General features: G+C 32.6%; 1 protein-coding gene across 3 annotated transcripts in view; it reads left to right on the top strand.

The window, feature by feature from the left end:
• The first annotated feature begins 269 nt into the window (after positions 1-269).
• Positions 270-20,770, top strand: part of si:dkey-19a16.4 — a 39,897-nt gene continuing 19,396 nt past the window's right edge. Inside the window, exon 1 of one of the 3 annotated variants that reach the window (XM_073936568.1) lies at positions 270-787. In XM_073936568.1, coding sequence (XP_073792669.1) covers positions 733-787 — 55 coding nt within the window. In that variant the 5' untranslated portion in view covers positions 270-732. The remainder of the gene's footprint in view (positions 788-20,770) is intronic. The other 2 variants (XM_073936569.1, NM_001135552.1) reach the window with 2 other exon arrangements.

Raw genomic sequence — 20,770 nt, 5'->3', positions numbered from 1 at the left:
TAAAATAATGCATAAATAATGTTTTAATGTGCCCCTGTTATGTTATAAAAAGTTTTTTTCATTTGGGTCAAAAACTATTTTCATTGTTCTTTAATATGCGTTATTGTCCCAACTAATTCCTTATGATTTATTCAGCGATTTTATTGATTTATTTGTTTATTTTAAACCCCTCTTTTGCATGGCACTAATCTGCAGCTATTGGTCCAATGACCCAGTCTGTTGTGATTGGTCTACTGCATGCACTGAGTGGTGGAAACAGAACATCCATTGTGGCTTTAAGGGGGTCACACACACCATGCTACACCACGTCTTTTTACCGCACATCAGCAGGAAATACTGAAGTTTAAAACTTCTCCGCACTGCACACACAAACTTGTCAGAGGTTCATTCAGCTGTGTGAAAGATTTGGTTTGCAGTTCAAACAAGCAAAATCAATGAGGTTTGTTTTCATCGTAAAGCAATGCGAACAGACATCCAATTGCGGCGAAAATGTGCGACAGTGTTTTGTTTTCCTAAAACATTCTTCAATTCTTAAAGACCTGGATTGATAACAAAGTGGCTACACGTTAACTAAAACAACAAATATCACATTGCCCAAGCACTGTATGTCACACACACCAACACACACCCACAACAGGCAACAGGTTAAACTCGTCCTATGAGGAAATTAATAAATAAATCAGTAACAGAAAGACTTCTTGCACATGAGCTAACTGGTTTCGCTGAAGAGTCATGGCGAAAAATGGGTTTCCTCTTTTATTTGCAGTGATTTCTCTTTTGAAGCAAGGTAAGGTTATTTATTCATTTATTTCACATCCTCTTGTCAGCAAGAAAGTGTAATAATTAAATAGTCACCAGGACACATATTCAGCCCTGCGCTGTGTAGGTTTCAGTTTGTTCTCCAAAGGCACATGAAGCGGGAAGTCCTTCAGTCTTTCTTTATGTAAAGCTAGCTTTAAGTATTAGTATTAATGGTAACGTCGTACCGGTAAGACTTAAAGTGGAAAAGATGATAGATAGATAGATAGATAGATAGATAGATAGATAGATAGATAGATAGATAGATAGATAGATAGATAGATAGATGTTGTAATTGCTAATTTACAATGCACATATACATTTTGCTACACTGTAAACGATTTCTGTTGTTTTCACAGTATTATACTGCATTTCTCAACAGTTTTTTACTGTATAAGCTGTGTACAGTGTGTTACTGTATATATTGTTGTTTTCACAGTATAATAATGTATTTTCAACTTTTCTATACTGTGAACATGGTAAACAGTATGTTACTGTAGATTTTATAATGAATTTTGGGGAAAAATCAGTTACTGTGCATCTAAATACAGTACAGCAAATGACCAAGAACAACTACACACACACTATATATATTATGATTATTATGTTTATTTATTTTTAGACAAATTATTTTGTGAAGTAAATAACCTAACCAGTTTCTTCAGACTATTCAAAACTGTCCCCTGGTTTTCCATTTTTGGGTGCACTGCTCCTTCATTTTATAAGGTAACATGGAAATATTAAATACTATTTAATAAACATAACTTTGTGCTAAACCAAAACGTAAATTGGAACAAAAATAATTGATTCACGTAACCAAAGACTGTTAAACACACAAAATGATTTCAAAGTCAGCTTGACCAACCTGCTTTAGACGGATTCAAGAATATTGGGCACCCATATGGGCCACCGTAGATATCTCCGCATTTTCAAAACAATATTTTAAAATACGCACTATCTTAATAAATAAACCACAGACTTGAGTTTAAAACAACTACATTCTCGCATGAAAAACGGTTAAAACTTTATATCATAACACATTTATTATCTAGTCATCGAAGACAGGGGCATGTCTCAATAATGTCCAGGCCGAGTAAAGCATGAGGTTTGCCGGATACATGAGTGATGGAGCGCCGTCAACGAGAAGGGTAATCCTGCACAACTGGAGTGGCTGCACTCTCAGGACCGCATTTTTAGGACCGCATCTTTAGGACCCTAGTTTTTTGTGACAGCGTCAACTGTCGGATTGGATCATGGATGCGCTAATGGCCGGCACGACACGGAAAGTGTAAGTACCGACTTTCTATTAAGTTTTATTTTAAACTGTTAAAGTATGTGTTTATTTTGTAATGCTACTGTTTTATACTGTGAGTTTAAGCAGAAATGCCAGATTAGCCTGCATGATTTACCCCACTTTCAAGGGTCAGGGGACTGGGACAAAAATGACTGCGGTCAAGCCAGCCGCGGTTCGGAAAAACACAGTCAAGCCAGCCGCGCTTTATATTTCGGCGCGCGCCTATTATTATCATTACGGTAATGTCAGCAGCCACACAGAGAGCGCTCCAGAGAGCACCCATTTCGCCCAGAAAAGAGAGATAACAACGAAATATAAGTTTATCCCCCTTTCCTCCCACGTATGCTTTATTAAACAATTTATTAGCTTTGTTTGACTGTTGTTATTTTAAGAAATTGGTTTCTGGGCTTACCTTTAATTTCCTCAAGTTTATCTTTTTGCTTCAAATGATTTTATAGCAGATCAAACGGACAGAATAAATATACGATTTCTAAATACACAGAATGCGTTTCTACTTCTCCTAGCCAACTACAGTACATTGCAAATAAGGTTAAATGCAATTTTATACAACGTGGCTAACCTCAGAAAGTGAAAACAATCATAAAGTAATCCAACAAAACATTGTTTGAATTACAAATATATGTTTATTTCATTTAAAGGGGATTTAAAAGGTTATGCTTCTTTCAGTATATGGGATATGGGGCATTATTACACTTTAGATGACTGTAAAGACCTTATTATTTGTTATAAGTAGAATAGAACAACAATAAGATCAGATGCAGGCAGTCAAATACTAAGCATACATCATATGAAGCCTGTTTTACTGCAGCATTTTGGAGAAATGTACCATTAACACACTTTAAAGTGCTATAAAGAAATAAGTAGAAAAACTACAAAGTTTGGTTCTGATACAGGATGTACATGCATACCTCATGTAAAAGACCTCATTCATGTGAGCAGAAGAAAACAATGGACAGGACATCCAATATTATATGCATACCTCATAATAACTTACTGCAGCATTTTGGAGAAATGTGCTATTATTGAGCTATAAAGTCTTTAAAGTGCATAAATACATTGTTTGACATAAGTTAAATAAAAGACTGATCTGGTTTGATACTGGATGTCCCATGCTATATGCATATATACTACATCTGAATACTTTTTACTTCAGCAATTTGGACAAAAAATGCTCATTTAAAATATGTAGAAAAAAAACAATAGTCAGGTCTGATACAGGACATCACATTCTAAACTTTAAATAAAGACTTGTTACTGCAGTGTTTTGGAGAAATTGGGTATTAACATTACTCAGTGTTATAAAGACCCAATTTCCAATAAGTAGACAAAAACAATGATCAGTTCCTGTACAGAACATCCCATGCTATATGTGTACTTCATATGAAATCTTTTTACTGCACTGTTTTGGAGAAACGGGGTAATAACCTAATAAAAAGTGCTATAAAGACTACATTTCAAATAAGTAGGAAAAAACAATGGTCAGTTCTTACACAGGACATCCCATACTATATATGTACTTCACATGAAACCTTTTTACTGCAGCATTTTAAAGAGACGGGGTATTAACATAATATAAAATACTATAAAGACCGCATTTTAAATAAGTAGAAAAAAACAATGGTCAGTTCTTACACAGGACATCCCATACTATGTGTGGACTTCACATGAAACCTTATTACTGCAGTGTTTTGGAGAAATTGTATAATATTATATTTCAAAGTGTTATAAAGACCCCTATTTAAATAAGTAGAAAAAAACAATGGTCAGTTATTATACACGACATCCCATACTATATCTCCACTTCACATGAAACCTATTTACTGCAGCATTTTAGAGAAATGGGGTATTAACATAAAATAAAGTGCTATAAAGACCCCATTTTAAATAAGTAGAAAAAAACAATGGTCAGTTCTTATACAGGACATCCCATACTATATATGTACTTCACATGAAACCTTTTTACTGCAGCATTTTAAAGAGACGGGGTATTAACATAATATAAAATACTATAAAGACCACATTTTAAATAAGTAGAAAAAAACAATGGTCAGTTCTTATACAGGACATCCCATACTATATATGTACTTCACATGAAATCTTTTTACTGCAGCATTTTAGAGAAATGGGGTATTAACATAAAATAAAGTGCTATAAAGACCCCATTTCAAATAAGTAGAAAAAAACAATGGTCAGTTCTTATACAGGACATCCCATACTATATATGTACTTCACATGAAATCTTTTTACTGCAGCATTTTAAAGAGACGGGGTATTAACATAATATAAAATACTTTAAAGACCGCATTTTAAATAAGTAGAAAAAAAACAATGGTCAGTTCTTATACAGGACATCCCATACTATATATGTACTTCACATGAAACCTTTTTACTGCAGCATTTTAAAGAGACGGGGTATTAACATAATAAAAAATACTATAAAGACCACATTTTAAATAAGTAGAAAAAAACAATGGTCAGTTCTTACACAGGACATCCCATACTATGTGTGGACTTCACATGAAACCTTATTACTGCAGCATTTTGGAGAAAGGGGGTATTAACATAATATAAAGTGCTATAAAGACCCCATTTCAAATAAGTAGAAAAAGACAATGGTCAGTTCTTATACAGGACATCCCATACTATATCTGTACTTCACATGAAACCTATTTACTGCAGCGTTTTGGAGAAAGGGGGTATTAACATAATATAACGTGCTATAAAGACCGCATTTCAAATAAGTAGAAAAAAACAATGGTCAGATCTTATACAGGACATGCTAATCTATGTGTGTACTTCACATAAAAGCTTTTTACTGCAGCATTTTAAAAAAACGGGGTATTAACATAATATAAAGTACTGTAAAGAGTTTATTTTAAATAAGTAGAAAAAAACAATGGTCAGTTCTTATACAGGACATTTCATACTATGTGTGTACTTCACATTAAACCTTCTTACTGCACTGTTTTGGAGAAATGGGGTATTAATATGATTTAAAGTGTTATAAGGACCCTATTTCTGATAAGTAGAAAATAACAATGGTCAGTTCTTATATAGGACATCCCATACTATGTGTGAACTTCACATGAAACCTTATTACTGCAGTGTTTTGGAGAAATTGTATAATATTATATTTCAAAGTGCTATAAAGACCCCATTTTAAATAAGTAGAAAAAAACAATGGTCAGTTCTTATACAGGACATCCCATACTATATATGTACTTCACATGAAACCTTTTTACTGCAGCATTTTAAAGAGACGGGGTATTAACATAATATAAAATACTATAAAGACCACATTTTAAATAAGTAGAAAAAAACAATGGTCAGTTCTTATACAGGACATCCCATACTATATATGTACTTCACATGAAATCTTTTTACTGCAGCATTTTAGAGAAATGGGGTATTAACATAAAATAAAGTGCTATAAAGACCCCATTTCAAATAAGTAGAAAAAAACAATGGTCAGTTCTTATACAGGACATCCCATACTATATATGTACTTCACATGAAACCTTTTTACTGCAGCATTTTAAAGAGACGGGGTATTAACATAATAAAAAATACTATAAAGACCACATTTTAAATAAGTAGAAAAAAACAATGGTCAGTTCTTACACAGGACATCCCATACTATGTGTGGACTTCACATGAAACCTTATTACTGCAGCATTTTGGAGAAAGGGGGTATTAACATAATATAAAGTGCTATAAAGACCCCATTTCAAATAAGTAGAAAAAGACAATGGTCAGTTCTTATACAGGACATCCCATACTATATCTGTACTTCACATGAAACCTATTTACTGCAGCGTTTTGGAGAAAGGGGGTATTAACATAATATAACGTGCTATAAAGACCGCATTTCAAATAAGTAGAAAAAAAACAATGGTCAGTTCTTATACAGGGCATCCCATACTATGTGTGAACTTCACATGAAACCTTATTACTGTAGTGTTTTGGAGAATTTGTATATTATTATATTTCAAAGTGTTATAAAGACCCCAATTTAAATAAGTAGAAAAAAACAATGGTCAGTTCTTATACAGGACATCCCATACTATATATGTACTTCACATGAAACCTTTTTACTGCAGCATTTTAAAGAGACAGGGTATTAACATAATATAAAATACTATAAAGACCGCATTTTAAATAAGTAGAAAAAAATAATGGTCAGTTCTTATACAGGACCACCCATATTATATATGTACTTCACATGAAATCTTTTTACTGCAGCATTTTAGAGAAATGGGGTATTAACATAAAATAAAGTGCTATAAAGACCCCATTTCAAATAAGTAGAAAAAAACAATGGTCAGTTCTTATACAAGACATCCCATACTATATATGTACTTCACATGAAATCTTTTTACTGCAGCATTTTAAAGAGACGGGGTATTAACATAATATAAAATACTTTAAAGACCGCATTTTAAATAAGTAGAAAAAAAACAATGGTCAGTTCTTATACAGGACATCCCATACTATATATGTACTTCACATGAAACCTTTTTACTGCAGCATTTTAAAGAGACGGGGTATTAACATAATATAAAATACTATAAAGACCACATTTTAAATAAGTAGAAAAAAACAATGGTCAGTTCTTACACAGGACATCCCATACTATGTGTGGACTTCACATGAAACCTTATTACTGCAGCATTTTGGAGAAAGGGGGTATTAACATAATATAAAGTTCTATAAAGACCCCAATTTAAATAAGTAGAAAAAGACAATGGTCAGTTCTTATACAGGACATCCCATACTATATCTGTACTTCACATGAAACCTATTTACTGCAGCGTTTTGGAGAAAGGGGGTATTAACATAATATAAAGTGCTATAAAGACCGCATTTCAAATAAGTAGAAAAAAACAATGGTCAGTTCTTATACAGGACATACCATACTATATGTGTACTTCACATGAAACCTTTTTACTGCAGCATTTTGGAGAAAGGGGGTATTAACATAATATAAAGTGCTATAAAGACCACATTTCAAATAAGTAGAAAAAAACAATGGTCAGTTCTTATACAGGACATCCCATACTATATGTGCACTTCACATGAAATCTTTTTACTGCAGCATTTTAGAGAAAGGGGGTATTAACATAAAATAAAGTGCTATAAAGACCCCATTTCAAATAAGTAGAAAAAGACAAAGGTCAGTTCTTATACACGACATCCCATACTACATATGTACTTCACATGAAACCTTTTTACTGCAGCATTTTGAAGAAACGGGGTATTAAGCTAATATCAAGTGCTATAAAGACCCCATTTCAAATAAGTAGAAAAACACAATGGTCAGTTCTTATACAGGACATCCCATACTATATGTGCTCTTCACATGAAACCTTTTTACTGCAGCATTTTAAAGAAACTGGGTATTAACATATTTTATAGTGCTATAAAGAGCCCATTTCCAATAAGTAGAAAAAAACAATGGTCAGTTCTTAAACAGGACGTCCCATACTATGTGCACTTCACATGAAACCTTTTTACTGCAGCGTTTTGGAGAAACAGGGTATTAATATATTATAAAGTGCTATAAGGATCCCATTTTTAATAAGTAGAAAAAAACAATGGTCAGTTCTTATACAGGACATCCTATACTATATGTGCATTTCACATGAAATCTTTTTACTGCAGCGTTTTGGAGAAACTGGGTATTGACATATTATAAAGTGCTATAAAGCGCCCGTTTGCAATAAGTAGAAAAAAACAATGGTCAGTTCTTAAACAGGACGTCCCATACTATATGTGCACTTCACATGAAACCTTTTTACTGCAGCGTTTTGGAGAAACAGGGTATTAACATATTGTAAAGTGCTATAAAGAGTCCATTTCAAATAAGTAGAAAAAAAAATGGTCAGTTCTTATACAGGAAATACTATACTATATGTGATCTTCACATGAAATCTTTTTTACTGTGGCGTTTTGGAGAAACTGGGTATTAACCTATTATAAAGTGACATAAAAACCCCATTTCTAATAAGTAGAAAAAAACAATAGACAGTTCTTATACAGGACATCCCATACTATATGTACACTTCAAATGAAATCTTTTTTACTCTAGCGTTTTGGAGAAACGGGGTATTAACATATTATAAAGTGATATAAAATCCCCATTTCTAATAAGTAGAAAAAAACAATGGACACTTCTTATACAGGACATCCCATACTATATCTGTACTTCACATGAAACCTTTTTACTGCAGCGTTTTGGAGTATTAAGTTACTAATGTAATTCAAAACATTATAAAGACCCCATTTCAAATAAGTAGAAAAAAACAATGGTCAGTTCTTATACAGGACATCCCATACTATATGTGTACTTCACATGAAACCTTTTTACTGCAGCATTTTAAAGAAAAAGGATATTAACATAATATAAAGTACTATAAAGACCGCATTTTAAATAAGAAGGAAAAAACAATTGTCAGTTGTTATACAGGACATCCCATACTATATGTGTACCTCACATGAAAACTTCTTACTGCACTGTTTTGGAGAAGCGGGGTATTAACATCATAATATAAAGTGATATAAAAACCCCATTTCAAATAAGTAGAAAAAAACAATTGTCAGTTGTTATACAGGACATCCCATACTATATGTGTACTTCACATGAAACCTTTTTACTGCAGCATATTGGAGAAACAGGGTATTACATAGAAAAAGTACTTTAAATACCCCCTTTCAAATAAGTAGAAAAAACAATGGTCAGATCTTATACAGGACATCCTAATCTATGTGTGTACTTCACATAAAAGCTTTTTACTGCGGCATTTTAAAGAAACGGGGTATTAACATAATATAAAGTACTATAAAGAGTTTATTTTAAATAAGTAGAAAAAAACAATGGTCAGTTCTTATACAGGACATTTCATACTATAGGTGTACTTCACATTAAACCTTCTTACTGCACTGTTTTGGAGAAATTGTATATTAATATGATTTAAAGTGTTATAAGGAGCCTATTTCTAATAAGTAGAAAAAAACAATGGTCAGTTCTTATAAAGGACATCCCATACTCTATGTGTACTTCACATGAAACCTTTTTACTGCAGCATTTTTCAGACATGGGGTAATAACATAATATAAAGTGCTATAAAGACCCCATTTCTAATAAGTAGAAAAAACAATAGTCAGTTCTTATACAGGACATCCCATACTATATATGTACTTCACATGAAACCTTTTTACTGCAGCATTTAAAAGAGACGGGGTATTAACATAATATAAAATACTATAAAGACCGCATTTTAAATAAGTAGAAAAAAACAATGGTCAGTTCTTATACAGGACATCCCATGCTATTTATGTACTTCACTTGAAACCTTTTTACAGCAGCATTTGAAAGAAACAGGGTATTAACATAGTATAAAGTACTATAAGGACCCCATTTTAAATAAGTAGAAAAACGAATGGTCAATTCTGACATATGACATCCCATACTATGTGTACTTTACATGAAACCTTTTTACTGCAGCATTTTTCAGAGATGGGGTATTAATATAATTTAAAGTACTATAAAGACTGCATTTTAAAAAAAGTAGAAAAAAAAACAATGGTCAGATCTAATACTGTCACGAAATGGGGAATGATCACAATGCAGAAATCCAAGTGCAGCAATTTATTAACAAAAAGACTAAGGTATCCAAAAAGACAGATTTCCAAATCTTGCACAGAACTAGAAGCAAGATACAAAAAACTAGATGATCAGACGAAGTAACTGGCAAAAATCCAAAAACGGGTAAATACAAGGACAGGGTAGGAGTGCTAACAAGTGCTAACAAAAACGAACACAAACAGGAATCCAAGAATAATTGAAATACAAAAAAAACCTAGATAACCAGACAAACATACCAGATGTGAGGAACTAACAAAATCCTAAGGCAACTAAAACAGAGGACAAGAGGGTTTATAAAGACAGGACTAAATTAACAAACACAAAACAGCTGTAACATAACACAATCAGTAATACAAAGGATTATGGGAAATGAAGTGAAACTACAAAACAAACTAGTGCCCTCAAGTGTCCAGACTAGGGCACTGCAACAGGTGTGACAAATACAGGACATCCCTTACTATATGTGTACTTCACATGAAACCTTTTTACTGCACTGTTTTGGGGAAACGGGGTAATAACCTAATATAAAGTGCTATAAAGACCACATTTCAAATAAGTAGAAAAAAATAATGGTCAGTTCTTATACAGGACATCCCATACTATATGTGCACTTCACAAAAAGCCTTTTTACTGCATCATTTGGAGAAACAGGGTTTTAACATATAAAGTTCTATAAAAAACCCATTTTTAATAAGTAGAAAAAAACAATGATCAGTTCTTATACAGAACATCCCATACTATGTGTGTACTTCACATGAAACCTTTTTACTGCACTGTTTTGGAGAAATGGGGTATTAACATAATAATATAAAGTAATATAAAAACCCCATTTCAAATAAGTAGAAAAAACAATGGTCAGTTCTTATACAGGACATCCTATACTTTCTGCACTTGACATGAAACCTTTTTACTGCAGCGTTTTGGAGAAATTGGGTATTAACATATTATAAAGTGCTATTAAGACCGCATTTCAAATAATTAGAAAAAAAAACAGTGGTCAGTTCTTATTCAGGACATCCCATACTATGTGTGTACTTGACCTGAAACCTTTTTACTCCAGTGTTTTGGAAAAATTAGGTATTAACATATTATAAAGTGTTATAAAGACCCCAATTCAAATAAGTTGAAAAAAAAAAAACAATGTCAGTTCTTATACATGACATCCCATACTATATCTGCACTTCACATGGAACCTTTTTACTGAACAATTGGGTATTATTATAATTCAAAATGTTATAAAGACCCCATTTCCAAAAAGTATAAAAAAAACAATGATTAGTTATTGTACAGGACTTCCCATAGTAAATGTGTACTTCACATAAAAACCTTATTACTGCAGGGTTTTTGAGAAATGAGGTTTAACATAATTTAAAGTGTTTCAAAGACCCAATTTCTTGTAAGTAGAAGAAAACAATGGTCAGCTCTTATGCAGGACATCCTATATTATAAGCGTACTTCACATGAACACTTGTTACTTCAGTTTTTTGGAGAATTGGGACATTATTACTTTTCAGATGGATATAAACACCCAATTTCTAAGAAGTACATAAAATCATCAGTTCTTGTACATATGAAGACTTCTTACTGCAGCAAGTTCTATAATGACCCAATTTCTACTAAGTAGAAGAAAACATTGATCAGTCGTACAGGACATGCAATGCTATATGCATATCTCAGACGAAGACTTGTTACTGCATCGTTTTGAAGAATTGGGACATTGTTACCTTTTAGATTGCTACAAACACCTCATTTCTAATAAGTAGAAAAAAGAACAGTCATTTCTTTTACAGGACATCACATACTATATGCATACCTCATAGGAAGACTTGTTACTGCAGTGATCTGGATTAATGGGGCGTTATTACTTTCGAATGAGTAGAATAAAATAATGGTCAGTTTTGATACAGGACGAATGTGTCAAGGATAGACAGCACATCACAGTTTTCCACAACTCCAAATGTGTCAGGGATACACAAAATTGCAGTTCCCTTCCTGCTGAGGAACTATATTTATTGACCTCCATAGTAATTGTTTTTTTTTTCTAAAATGGAAGTCAATGGTTACCAGTTTTCAAGTTCATTCTAAATATCTTTTGTGTTCAACCAAAAGAAGGAACTAATAAATGTTTGTAACCATTTGATTGCCAGTGCATAGTGCGTTCATTTTCACTTTTAGGTAAACTATCTCTATGAAATTAACCAAACATATTTGGTTTGTCTTTGTCTTTGTCTTTGTACCCTACATTTGGAGCAGCACCACTCATCATCCCCAATAATATCATTTTGTTGTAATGGTACAATAATAGCTTGAGACAGTTGGGATGATGCCATCAACCTAACTGACCACTGAATTGTCCATTGAAGAACTGACCGTTTTTTTTTTTTTTTTTTTTTTACTTTTTAGAAATGGGGTCTTGATAGCCATCTAAAAGGTAATTATGTCCCTTTTCTCTAAAACGCTGCCGTAAGAAGTCTTCATATGAGGTACGCCTTTAGTATGGGACATCCTTTTTAAGAACAGACCATTGTTTTCTTCTACTTATTAGAAATTGGGTCTTTATGACACTTTGAATGTTATTATTCCTCCATTTCTCCAAAATGCTGCAGTGACAAGGTTTCATGTAAAGTATGCATATATTATGGAATGTCATGAACGTGAACTGCCCATTGTTTTCTTCTACTTATTAGATATTGGGTATTTAAATCACTTTATATAATGTTTATGCCCAAATTCTCCAAAACACTGCAGTAACAAGTCTTCATCTGATAAATACATGTAGTATGGGATGTCCTGTACAAGAACTGACCGTTGTTTTTTTCTACTTATTAGAAATTAGGTCTTTATAGTACTTTAAGTTGATACCTATTTCACCAAAAATGCCGCAGTAGGATGGTTTCATGTTAATTATGCATACAGTGAGGGACGTCCTGTACAAAAACATAAAGCACTTTATATTATGTTAATGCCCCAATTCTCCAAAAAGTGGCCGTAAGAAGGTTTCATATTAGGTATGCATACAGTATGGGATGTCCTCTACGAGTATTCAGCAATAGGAAGAGCTGAGCATTGTTATTTTTTTCTATTTTTTAGAAAAGGGGTCTTTAAAGCAATTTATAAGTTTAATACCCAATTTCTTGAAAATGGTGCAGTAATAAGTTTTCACATGAAGTATGCATAAAGTATAGGACATCCTGTATGACAACAGACTATTGTTTTTTCTACTTATTAGTAATGAGGTCTTTATAGTACTTCATATTATGTTAGTGCCCCATTCCTCTAAAATGTAGTAGTAAGAAGGCTTCATATGATGTATGCAAATTTTATGAGATGTCCTCTACAAAAAACTGACTATTTTTGTATTCTACCTCTAAAAAATGGGGTCTTTAAAACACTTGAATTTTGTTATTTCCCAATTTCTTCAAAATTATGTGGTGAGAAGTCTTCACATGAAGTATGTGTATAGTATAGGATGCCCTGTATAAAAACTGGCAATTGTTTTCTTCTACTTATTAGAAATTGGGTCTTTATAGCACTTTGTAATATGTTAATATCCCATTTCTCGAAAATGCTGCAGTAAGAATGTTCCATGTGAAGTACGCATAAAGTATGGGATGTCCTATATAAGAACTGACCAATGTTTTTTCCACTTATTTGACATGCGGTCTTTGTAGCACTTTATAATAGGTTAATACCCCCATTTCTTCAAAATGCTGCAATAAAAAGGTTTCATGTGAAGTACACACATAGTATGGGATGTCCTATATATGAACTGACCATTGTTTTTTTCTACTTATTTGAAATGGGGTTTTTATACCACTTTATATTATGTTAATACATCATTTCTCCAAAGCAGTGCTGTAAGAATGTTTAATGTGAAGTACACATATAGTATGGGATGTCCTGTATAAGAACTAACCATTGTTTTTTTCTACTTATTTGAAATGCAGTCTTTATAGTACTTTAAATTATGTTAATACCCCGTTTCTCCAAAATGCTGCAGTAAAAAGGATTCATGTCAAGTACAAAAAGTATAGGATGTCCTGTATAAGAACTGACCATTGTTTTTTCTACTTATTTGAAATGGGGTTTTTATATCACTTTATATTATTATGTTAATACCCCGCTTCTCCAAAACAGTGCAGTAAGAAGTTTTCATGTGAAGTACACATATAGTATGGGATGTCCTGTATAACAACTGACAATGGTTTTTTTCTACTTATTTAAAATGCGGTCTTTATAGTACTTTATATTATATCAATAGCCCATTTCTTTAAAATGCTGCAGTAAAAAGGTTTCATGTGAAGTACATATATAGTATGGGATGTCCTGTATAAGAACTGACCATTGTTTTTTTCCTACTTATTTAAAATGCAGTCTTTATAGTACTTTATATTATGTTAATACCCCGTTTCTTCAAAATGCTGCAGTAAAAAGCTTTCATGTGAAGTACACACATTGATTAGGATGTCCTGTATAAGATTTGACCATTGTTTTTTTATACTTATTTAAAATGCTGTCTTTTTAGTACTTTATACGTTTACATTTAGCAGACGCTTTTATCCAAAGCGACTTACAAATGAGGACAAGGAAGCAATTTACACAACTGTTAGAGCAACAATGAATAAGTGCTGTAGGCAAGTTTCAGGTGTGTAAAGAGTGTGAGAAGCAAAACATTAGTGTTTTTTTATAATTAGTGGAGGAGTCAGAGAGGGAGTTGCATATTAGTAAGGAAAGTGGAGACTAAATCGTTATATTAAGTTATTTTATATTATGTTAATACCCCATTTCTTTAAAATGCTGCAGTAAAAAGGATTCATGTGAAGTAAATTTATAGCATGGGATGTACTGTATAAGAACTGGCCATTGTTTTTTTCTACTTATTTGAAATGTGGTCTTTATAATACTTTATAATATGTTAATACCCTGTTTCTCCAAAACGCTTTAGTACAAAGGTTTCATGTGAAGTACACATATAGTATGGGATGTCCTGTATAAGAACTGACCATTGTTTTTTCTACTTATTGGAAATGGGCTCTTTATAGCACTGTCTAATATGTTAATACCCTGTTTTTCCAAAACGCTGCAGTAAAAAGGTTTCATGTGAAGTGCACATATAGTATTGGATGTCCTGTATGTGAACTGACCATTGTTTTTTTCTACTTATTAGAATTGGACTCTTTATAGCACTTTACAATATGTTAATACCCTGTTTCTCCAAAACGCTGCAGTAAAAAGGTTTCATGTGAAGTGCACATATAGTGTGGGACGTCCTGTTTAAGAACTGACCATTGTTTTTTTCTACTTATTGGAAATGGGCTCTTTATAGCACTTTATAATATGTTAATACCCTGTTTCTCCGAAACTCTGCAGTAAAAAGGTTTCATGTGAAATGCACATATAGTAAGTGATGTCCTGTATAAGAACTGACCATTGTCTTTTTTTCTACTTATTTAAATTGAGGTCTTTAAAGCACTATGAATGATGTTAATACCCCGTTTCTCCAAAATGCTGCAGTAAAAAGGTTTCATGTGAAGTACACATATAGTATGGGATGTCCTGTATAAGAACTGACCATTGTTTTTTCTACTTATTTGAAATGGGGTCTTTATAACGTTTTGAATTACATTAGTAACTTAATACTCCAAAACGCTGCAGTAAAAAGGTTTCATGTGAAGTAGAGATATAGTATGGGATGTCCTGTATAAGAACTGTCCATTTTTTTTCTACTTATTAGAAATGGGGATTTTATATCACTTTATAATATGTTAATACCCCGTTTCTCCAAAACGCTGCAGTAAAAAAGATTTCATGTGAAGTGTACATATAGTATGGGATGTCCTGTATAAGAACTGTCCATTGTTTTTTTCTACATATTAGAAATGGGGTTTTTATGTCACTTTATAATAGGTTAATACCCAGTTTCTCCAAAATGCTGCAGTAAAAAAGATTTCATGTGAGGTGCACATATAGTATAGGATGTCCTGTGTAAGAACTGACCATTGTTTTTTTCTACTTATTAGAAAAGGGCTCCTTATAGCACTTTATAATATATTAATACCCTGTTTCTTTAAAATGCTGCAGTAAAAAGGTTTCATGTGAAGAGCACATATAGTATGGGATGTCATGTATAAGAACTGACAATTGTTTTTTTCTACTTATTTGAAATGGGGTCTTTATAGCACTTGATATTACCTTAATACCCCGTTTCTTCAAAATGCTGCAGTAAAAAGGTTTCATGTGAAGTACATATGTAGTATGGGATGTCATGTATAAGAACTGACCATTGTCTTTTTCTACTTATTTGAAATGGGGTCTTTATACCACTTTATATTATGTAAATACCCCCTTTCTCCAAAATGCTGCAGTAAAAAGGTTTCATGTCAAGTACAGATATAGTATGGGACGTCCTGTACAAGAACTGACCATTGTTTTTTTCTACTTATTTGATATGGGGTCTTTATAATGTTTTGAATTACATTAGTAACCTAATACTCCAAAATGCTGCAGTAAAAGAGATTTAATGTGAAATGCACATATAGTATGGGATGTCCTGTATAAGAACTGACCATTGTTTTTTTCTACTTATTGGAAATGGGCTCTTTATAGCACTTTATCATATGTTAATACCCTGTTTCCCAAAAACGCTGCAGTAAAAATGTTTCATGTGAAGTGCACATATAGTATGGGATGTCCTGTATAAGAACTGACCATTGTTTTTTTCTACTTATTTCAAATGCGGTCTTTATAGCACTTTATAATATGTTAATACCCCCTTTCTCCAAAACGCTGCAGTAAATAGGTTTCATGTGAAGTACAGATATAGTATGGGATGTCCTGTATAAGAACTGACCATTGTCTTTTTCTACTTATTTGAAATGGGGTCTTTATAGCACTTTATATTGTGTAAATACCCCCTTTCTCCAAAATGCTGCAGTAAAAAAGATTTCATGTGAAGTACACTTATAGTATGGTATGTCCTGTATAAGAACTGACTATTGTTTTTTTCTACTTATTTGAAATGCGGTCTTTACCCCGTTTCTCCAAAACAGTGCAGTAAAAAGTTTTTATGTGAAGTACACATATAGTATGGGATGTCCTGAATAGGGACTGACCATTGTTTCTTTCTACTTATTGGAAATGGGGTCTTTATAGTACTTTATATTATGTTAATACCCCATTTCTCCAAAACAGTGCAGTAAGAAAGTTTCTTGTCAAGTACATAGTATGGGATGTCATATGTAAGAACTGACCATTGTTTTTTTCTACTTATTAGAAATGGGCTCTTTATAGCACTTTATCATATGTTAATACCCTGTTTCCCAAAAACGCTGCAGTAAAAATGTTTCATGTGAAGTGCACATATAGTATGGGATGTCCTGTATAAGAACTGACTAATGTTTTTTCTACTTATTTGAAAAGGGGTCTTTATAGCACTTTATATTATGTTAATACCCCCTTTCTCCAAAATGCTGCAGTAAAAAGGTTTCATGTGAAGTAGATATATAGTATGGTATGTCATGTATAAGAACTGACCATTGTCTTTTTCTACTTATTTGAAATGAGGTCTTTAAAGCACTTTATATTATGTTAATACCCCCTTTCTCCAAAACAGTGCAGTAAAAAGGTTTCATGTGAAGTACACATATAGTATGGTATGTCCTGTATAAGAACTGACCATTGTTTTTTTCTACTTATTTGAAATGCGGTCTTTATAGCACTTTATATTATGTTAAAACCCCCTTTCTTCAAAACGCTGCAGTAAATAGGTTTCATGTGAAGTACAGATATAGTATGGGATGTCCTGTATAAGAACTGACCATTGTTTTTTTCTACTTATTGGAAATGGGCTCTTTATAGCACTTTATCAAATGTTAATACCCTGTTTCCCAAAAACGCTGCAGTAAAAATGTTTCATGTGGAGTGCACATATAGTATGGGATGTCCTGTATAAGAACTGACCATTGTTTTTTTCTACTTATTTGAAATGCGGTCTTTATAGCACTTTATAATATGTTAATACCCCCTTTCTCCAAAACGCTGCAGTAAATAGGTTTCATGTGAAGTACAGATATAGTATGGGATGTCCTGTATAAGAACTGACCATTGTCTTTTTCTACTTATTTGAAATGGGGTCTTTATAGCACTTTATATTATGTAAATACCCCCTTTCTCCAAAATGCTGCAGTAAAAAAGGTTTCATGTGAAGTACACTTATAGTATGGGATGTCCTGTATAAGAACTGACTATTGTTTTTTTCTACTTATTTGAAATGCTGTCTTTATAGCACTTTATATTAGGTTATTACCCCGTTTCTCCAAAACAGTGCAGTAAAAAGTTTTTATGTGAAGTACACATATAGTATGGGATGTCCTGAATACGAACTGACCATTGTTTCTTTCTACTTATTGGAAATGGGGTCTTTATAGTACTTTATATTATGTTAATACCCCATTTCTCCAAAACAGTGCAGTAAGAAAGTTTCTTGTCAAGTTCATAATATGGGATGTCCTATGTAAGAACTGACCATTGTTTTTTTCTACTTATTAGAAATGGGCTCTTTATAGCACTTTATCATATGTTAATACCCTGTTTCCCAAAAACGCTGCAGTAAAAATGTTTCATGTGAAGTGCACATATAGTATGGGATGTCCTGTATAAGAACTGACTAATGTTTTTTCTACTTATTTAAAAAGGGGTCTTTATAGCACTTTATATTATGTTAATACCCCCTTTCTCCAAAATGCTGCAGTAAAAAGGTTTCATGTGAAGTAGATATATAGTATGGTATGTCATGTATAAGAACTGACCATTGTTTTTTTCTACTTATTTGAAATGCGGTCTTTATAGCACTTTATATTATGTTAAAACCCCCTTTCTTCAAAACGCTGCAGTAAATAGGTTTCATGTGAAGTACAGATATAGTATGGGATGTCCTGTATAAGAACTGACAATTGTTTTTTTCTACTTATTTGAAATGGGGTTTTTATATCACTTTGTTGTGTTAATACCTCATTTATCCAAAACAGTGCAGTAAGAAGGTTAAATGTAATGTACACACATAGTATGGGATGTCCTGTACTAGAACTGACCATTGTTTTTTCTACTTATTTGAAATGAGGTCTTTATAGCACTTTATATTATCTTAATACCCCATTTCTCCAAAATGCTGCAGTAAAAAAGTTTTATGTGAAGTACAGATATAGTATGGATTTCCTGTATAGGAACTGACCATTGTTATTTTCTACTTATTTGAATTGGGGTCTTAAGAACACTTTGAAATATATTATATACAATTTCTCCAAAACACTGCAGTAAAAAGGTTTCATGTGAAGTACACATATAGTATGGGATGTCCTGTATAAGAACTGACCATAGATTTTTTCTACCTATTTAAAATGTGGTCTTTATAGTATTTTATATTATGTTAATACCTCGTTTATTTAAAATGCTGCAGTAAAAACGCTTCATGTGAAGTACATATATAGTACGGTATGTCATGTATAAGAACTGTCCATTGTTTTTTTTTTCTTATTAGAAATGGGGTTTTTATATCACTTTATAATAGGTTAATACCCAGTTTCTCCAAAACGCTGCAGTAAAAAAGATTTCATGTGAAGTACACATATAGTATGGGATGTCCTGAATAAGAACTACCATTGTTTCTTTCTACTTAATCGAAATGGGGTCTTTATAACACTTTATATTATGTTAATGTCCCACTTCTCCAGATTGCTGGAGTAAGAAGTGTTTATATGTAGTATGCATATTGTATGTGATGTTCTATACAGGAACTGATCATTGTTTTTTGTCTACTTATTGGAAATTGGGTCTTCATAACACTTTGAGTAATGTTAATGCCCAATTTCTCCAAAACGCTGCAGTAACAAGTCTTTATATAAGGTTTAGTATGGGATGTCCTGTATAAGACCTATTTTTTTTCTACATCTTTTAAATGAGGAATTTTGTTTTCCAAATTGCTGCAGTAAAAAGGATTCATATGTTGTATATATGCATATAGCATGGGACATCTAGTATCAGACCTGATCACTCTTTTATTTAACTTATTCCAAACAATGTATTTATAACACTTTAAAGACTTTATAGCTCATTAATAGCCCAGTTCTCCAAAATGCTGCAGTAAGTTATTATGAGTTATGCATATAATATTGGATGTCCTGTCCATAGTTTTCTTCTGTTAACTTAAATGAGGTCTTTCACATGAGGTATGCATGTACATCCTGTATCAAAACCAAACTTTGTTTTTTTCTACTTATTTCTTTATAGCACTTTAAAGTGTGTTAATGGTACATTTCTCCAAAATGCTGCAGTAAAACAGGCTTCATATGATGTATGCTTAGTATTTGACTGCCTGCATCTGATCTTATTGTTGTTCTATTCTACTTATAACAAATAATAAGGTCTTTACAGTCATCTAAAGTGTAATAATGCCCCATATCCCATATACTGAAAGAAGCATAACCTTTTAAATCCCCTTTAAATGAAATAAACATATATTTGTAATTCAAACAATGTTTTGTTGGACTACTTCATGATTGTTTACACTTTCTGAGGTTAGCCACGTTGTATAAAATTGCATTCAACCTTATTTGCAATTTAGTGTAGTTGGCTAGGAGAAGTAGAAACGCATTCTGTGTATTTAGAAATCGTATATTTATTCTGTCCGTTTGATCTGCTATAAAATCATTTGAAGCAAAAAGATAAACTTGAGGAAATTAAAGGTAAGCCCAGAAACCAATTTCTTAAAATAACAACAGTCAAAAAAAAGCTAAAAAAAAAAAAAAAAGCTGTTTAATAAAGCATACGTGGGAGGAAAGGGGGATAAACTTATTTCGTTGTCATCTCTCTGTTCTGGGCGACATGGGTGCTCTCTGTGTGGCTGCTGACATTACCGTAATGATAATAATAGGCGCGCACCGAAATATAAAGGGCGGCTGGCTTGACTGTGTTTTTCCGAACCGCGGCTGGCTTGACCGCAGTCAAAAATGTTACGT

The sequence above is a fragment of the Danio rerio genome, chromosome 22 (genome assembly GCF_049306965.1).
Source record: "Danio rerio strain Tuebingen ecotype United States chromosome 22, GRCz12tu, whole genome shotgun sequence".
NCBI classification, from domain to species: Eukaryota; Metazoa; Chordata; class Actinopteri; order Cypriniformes; family Danionidae; genus Danio; species Danio rerio.
The sequence above is the reverse complement of the archived record's forward strand: the minus strand, read 5'-3'. Positions and strand labels throughout refer to the sequence as shown.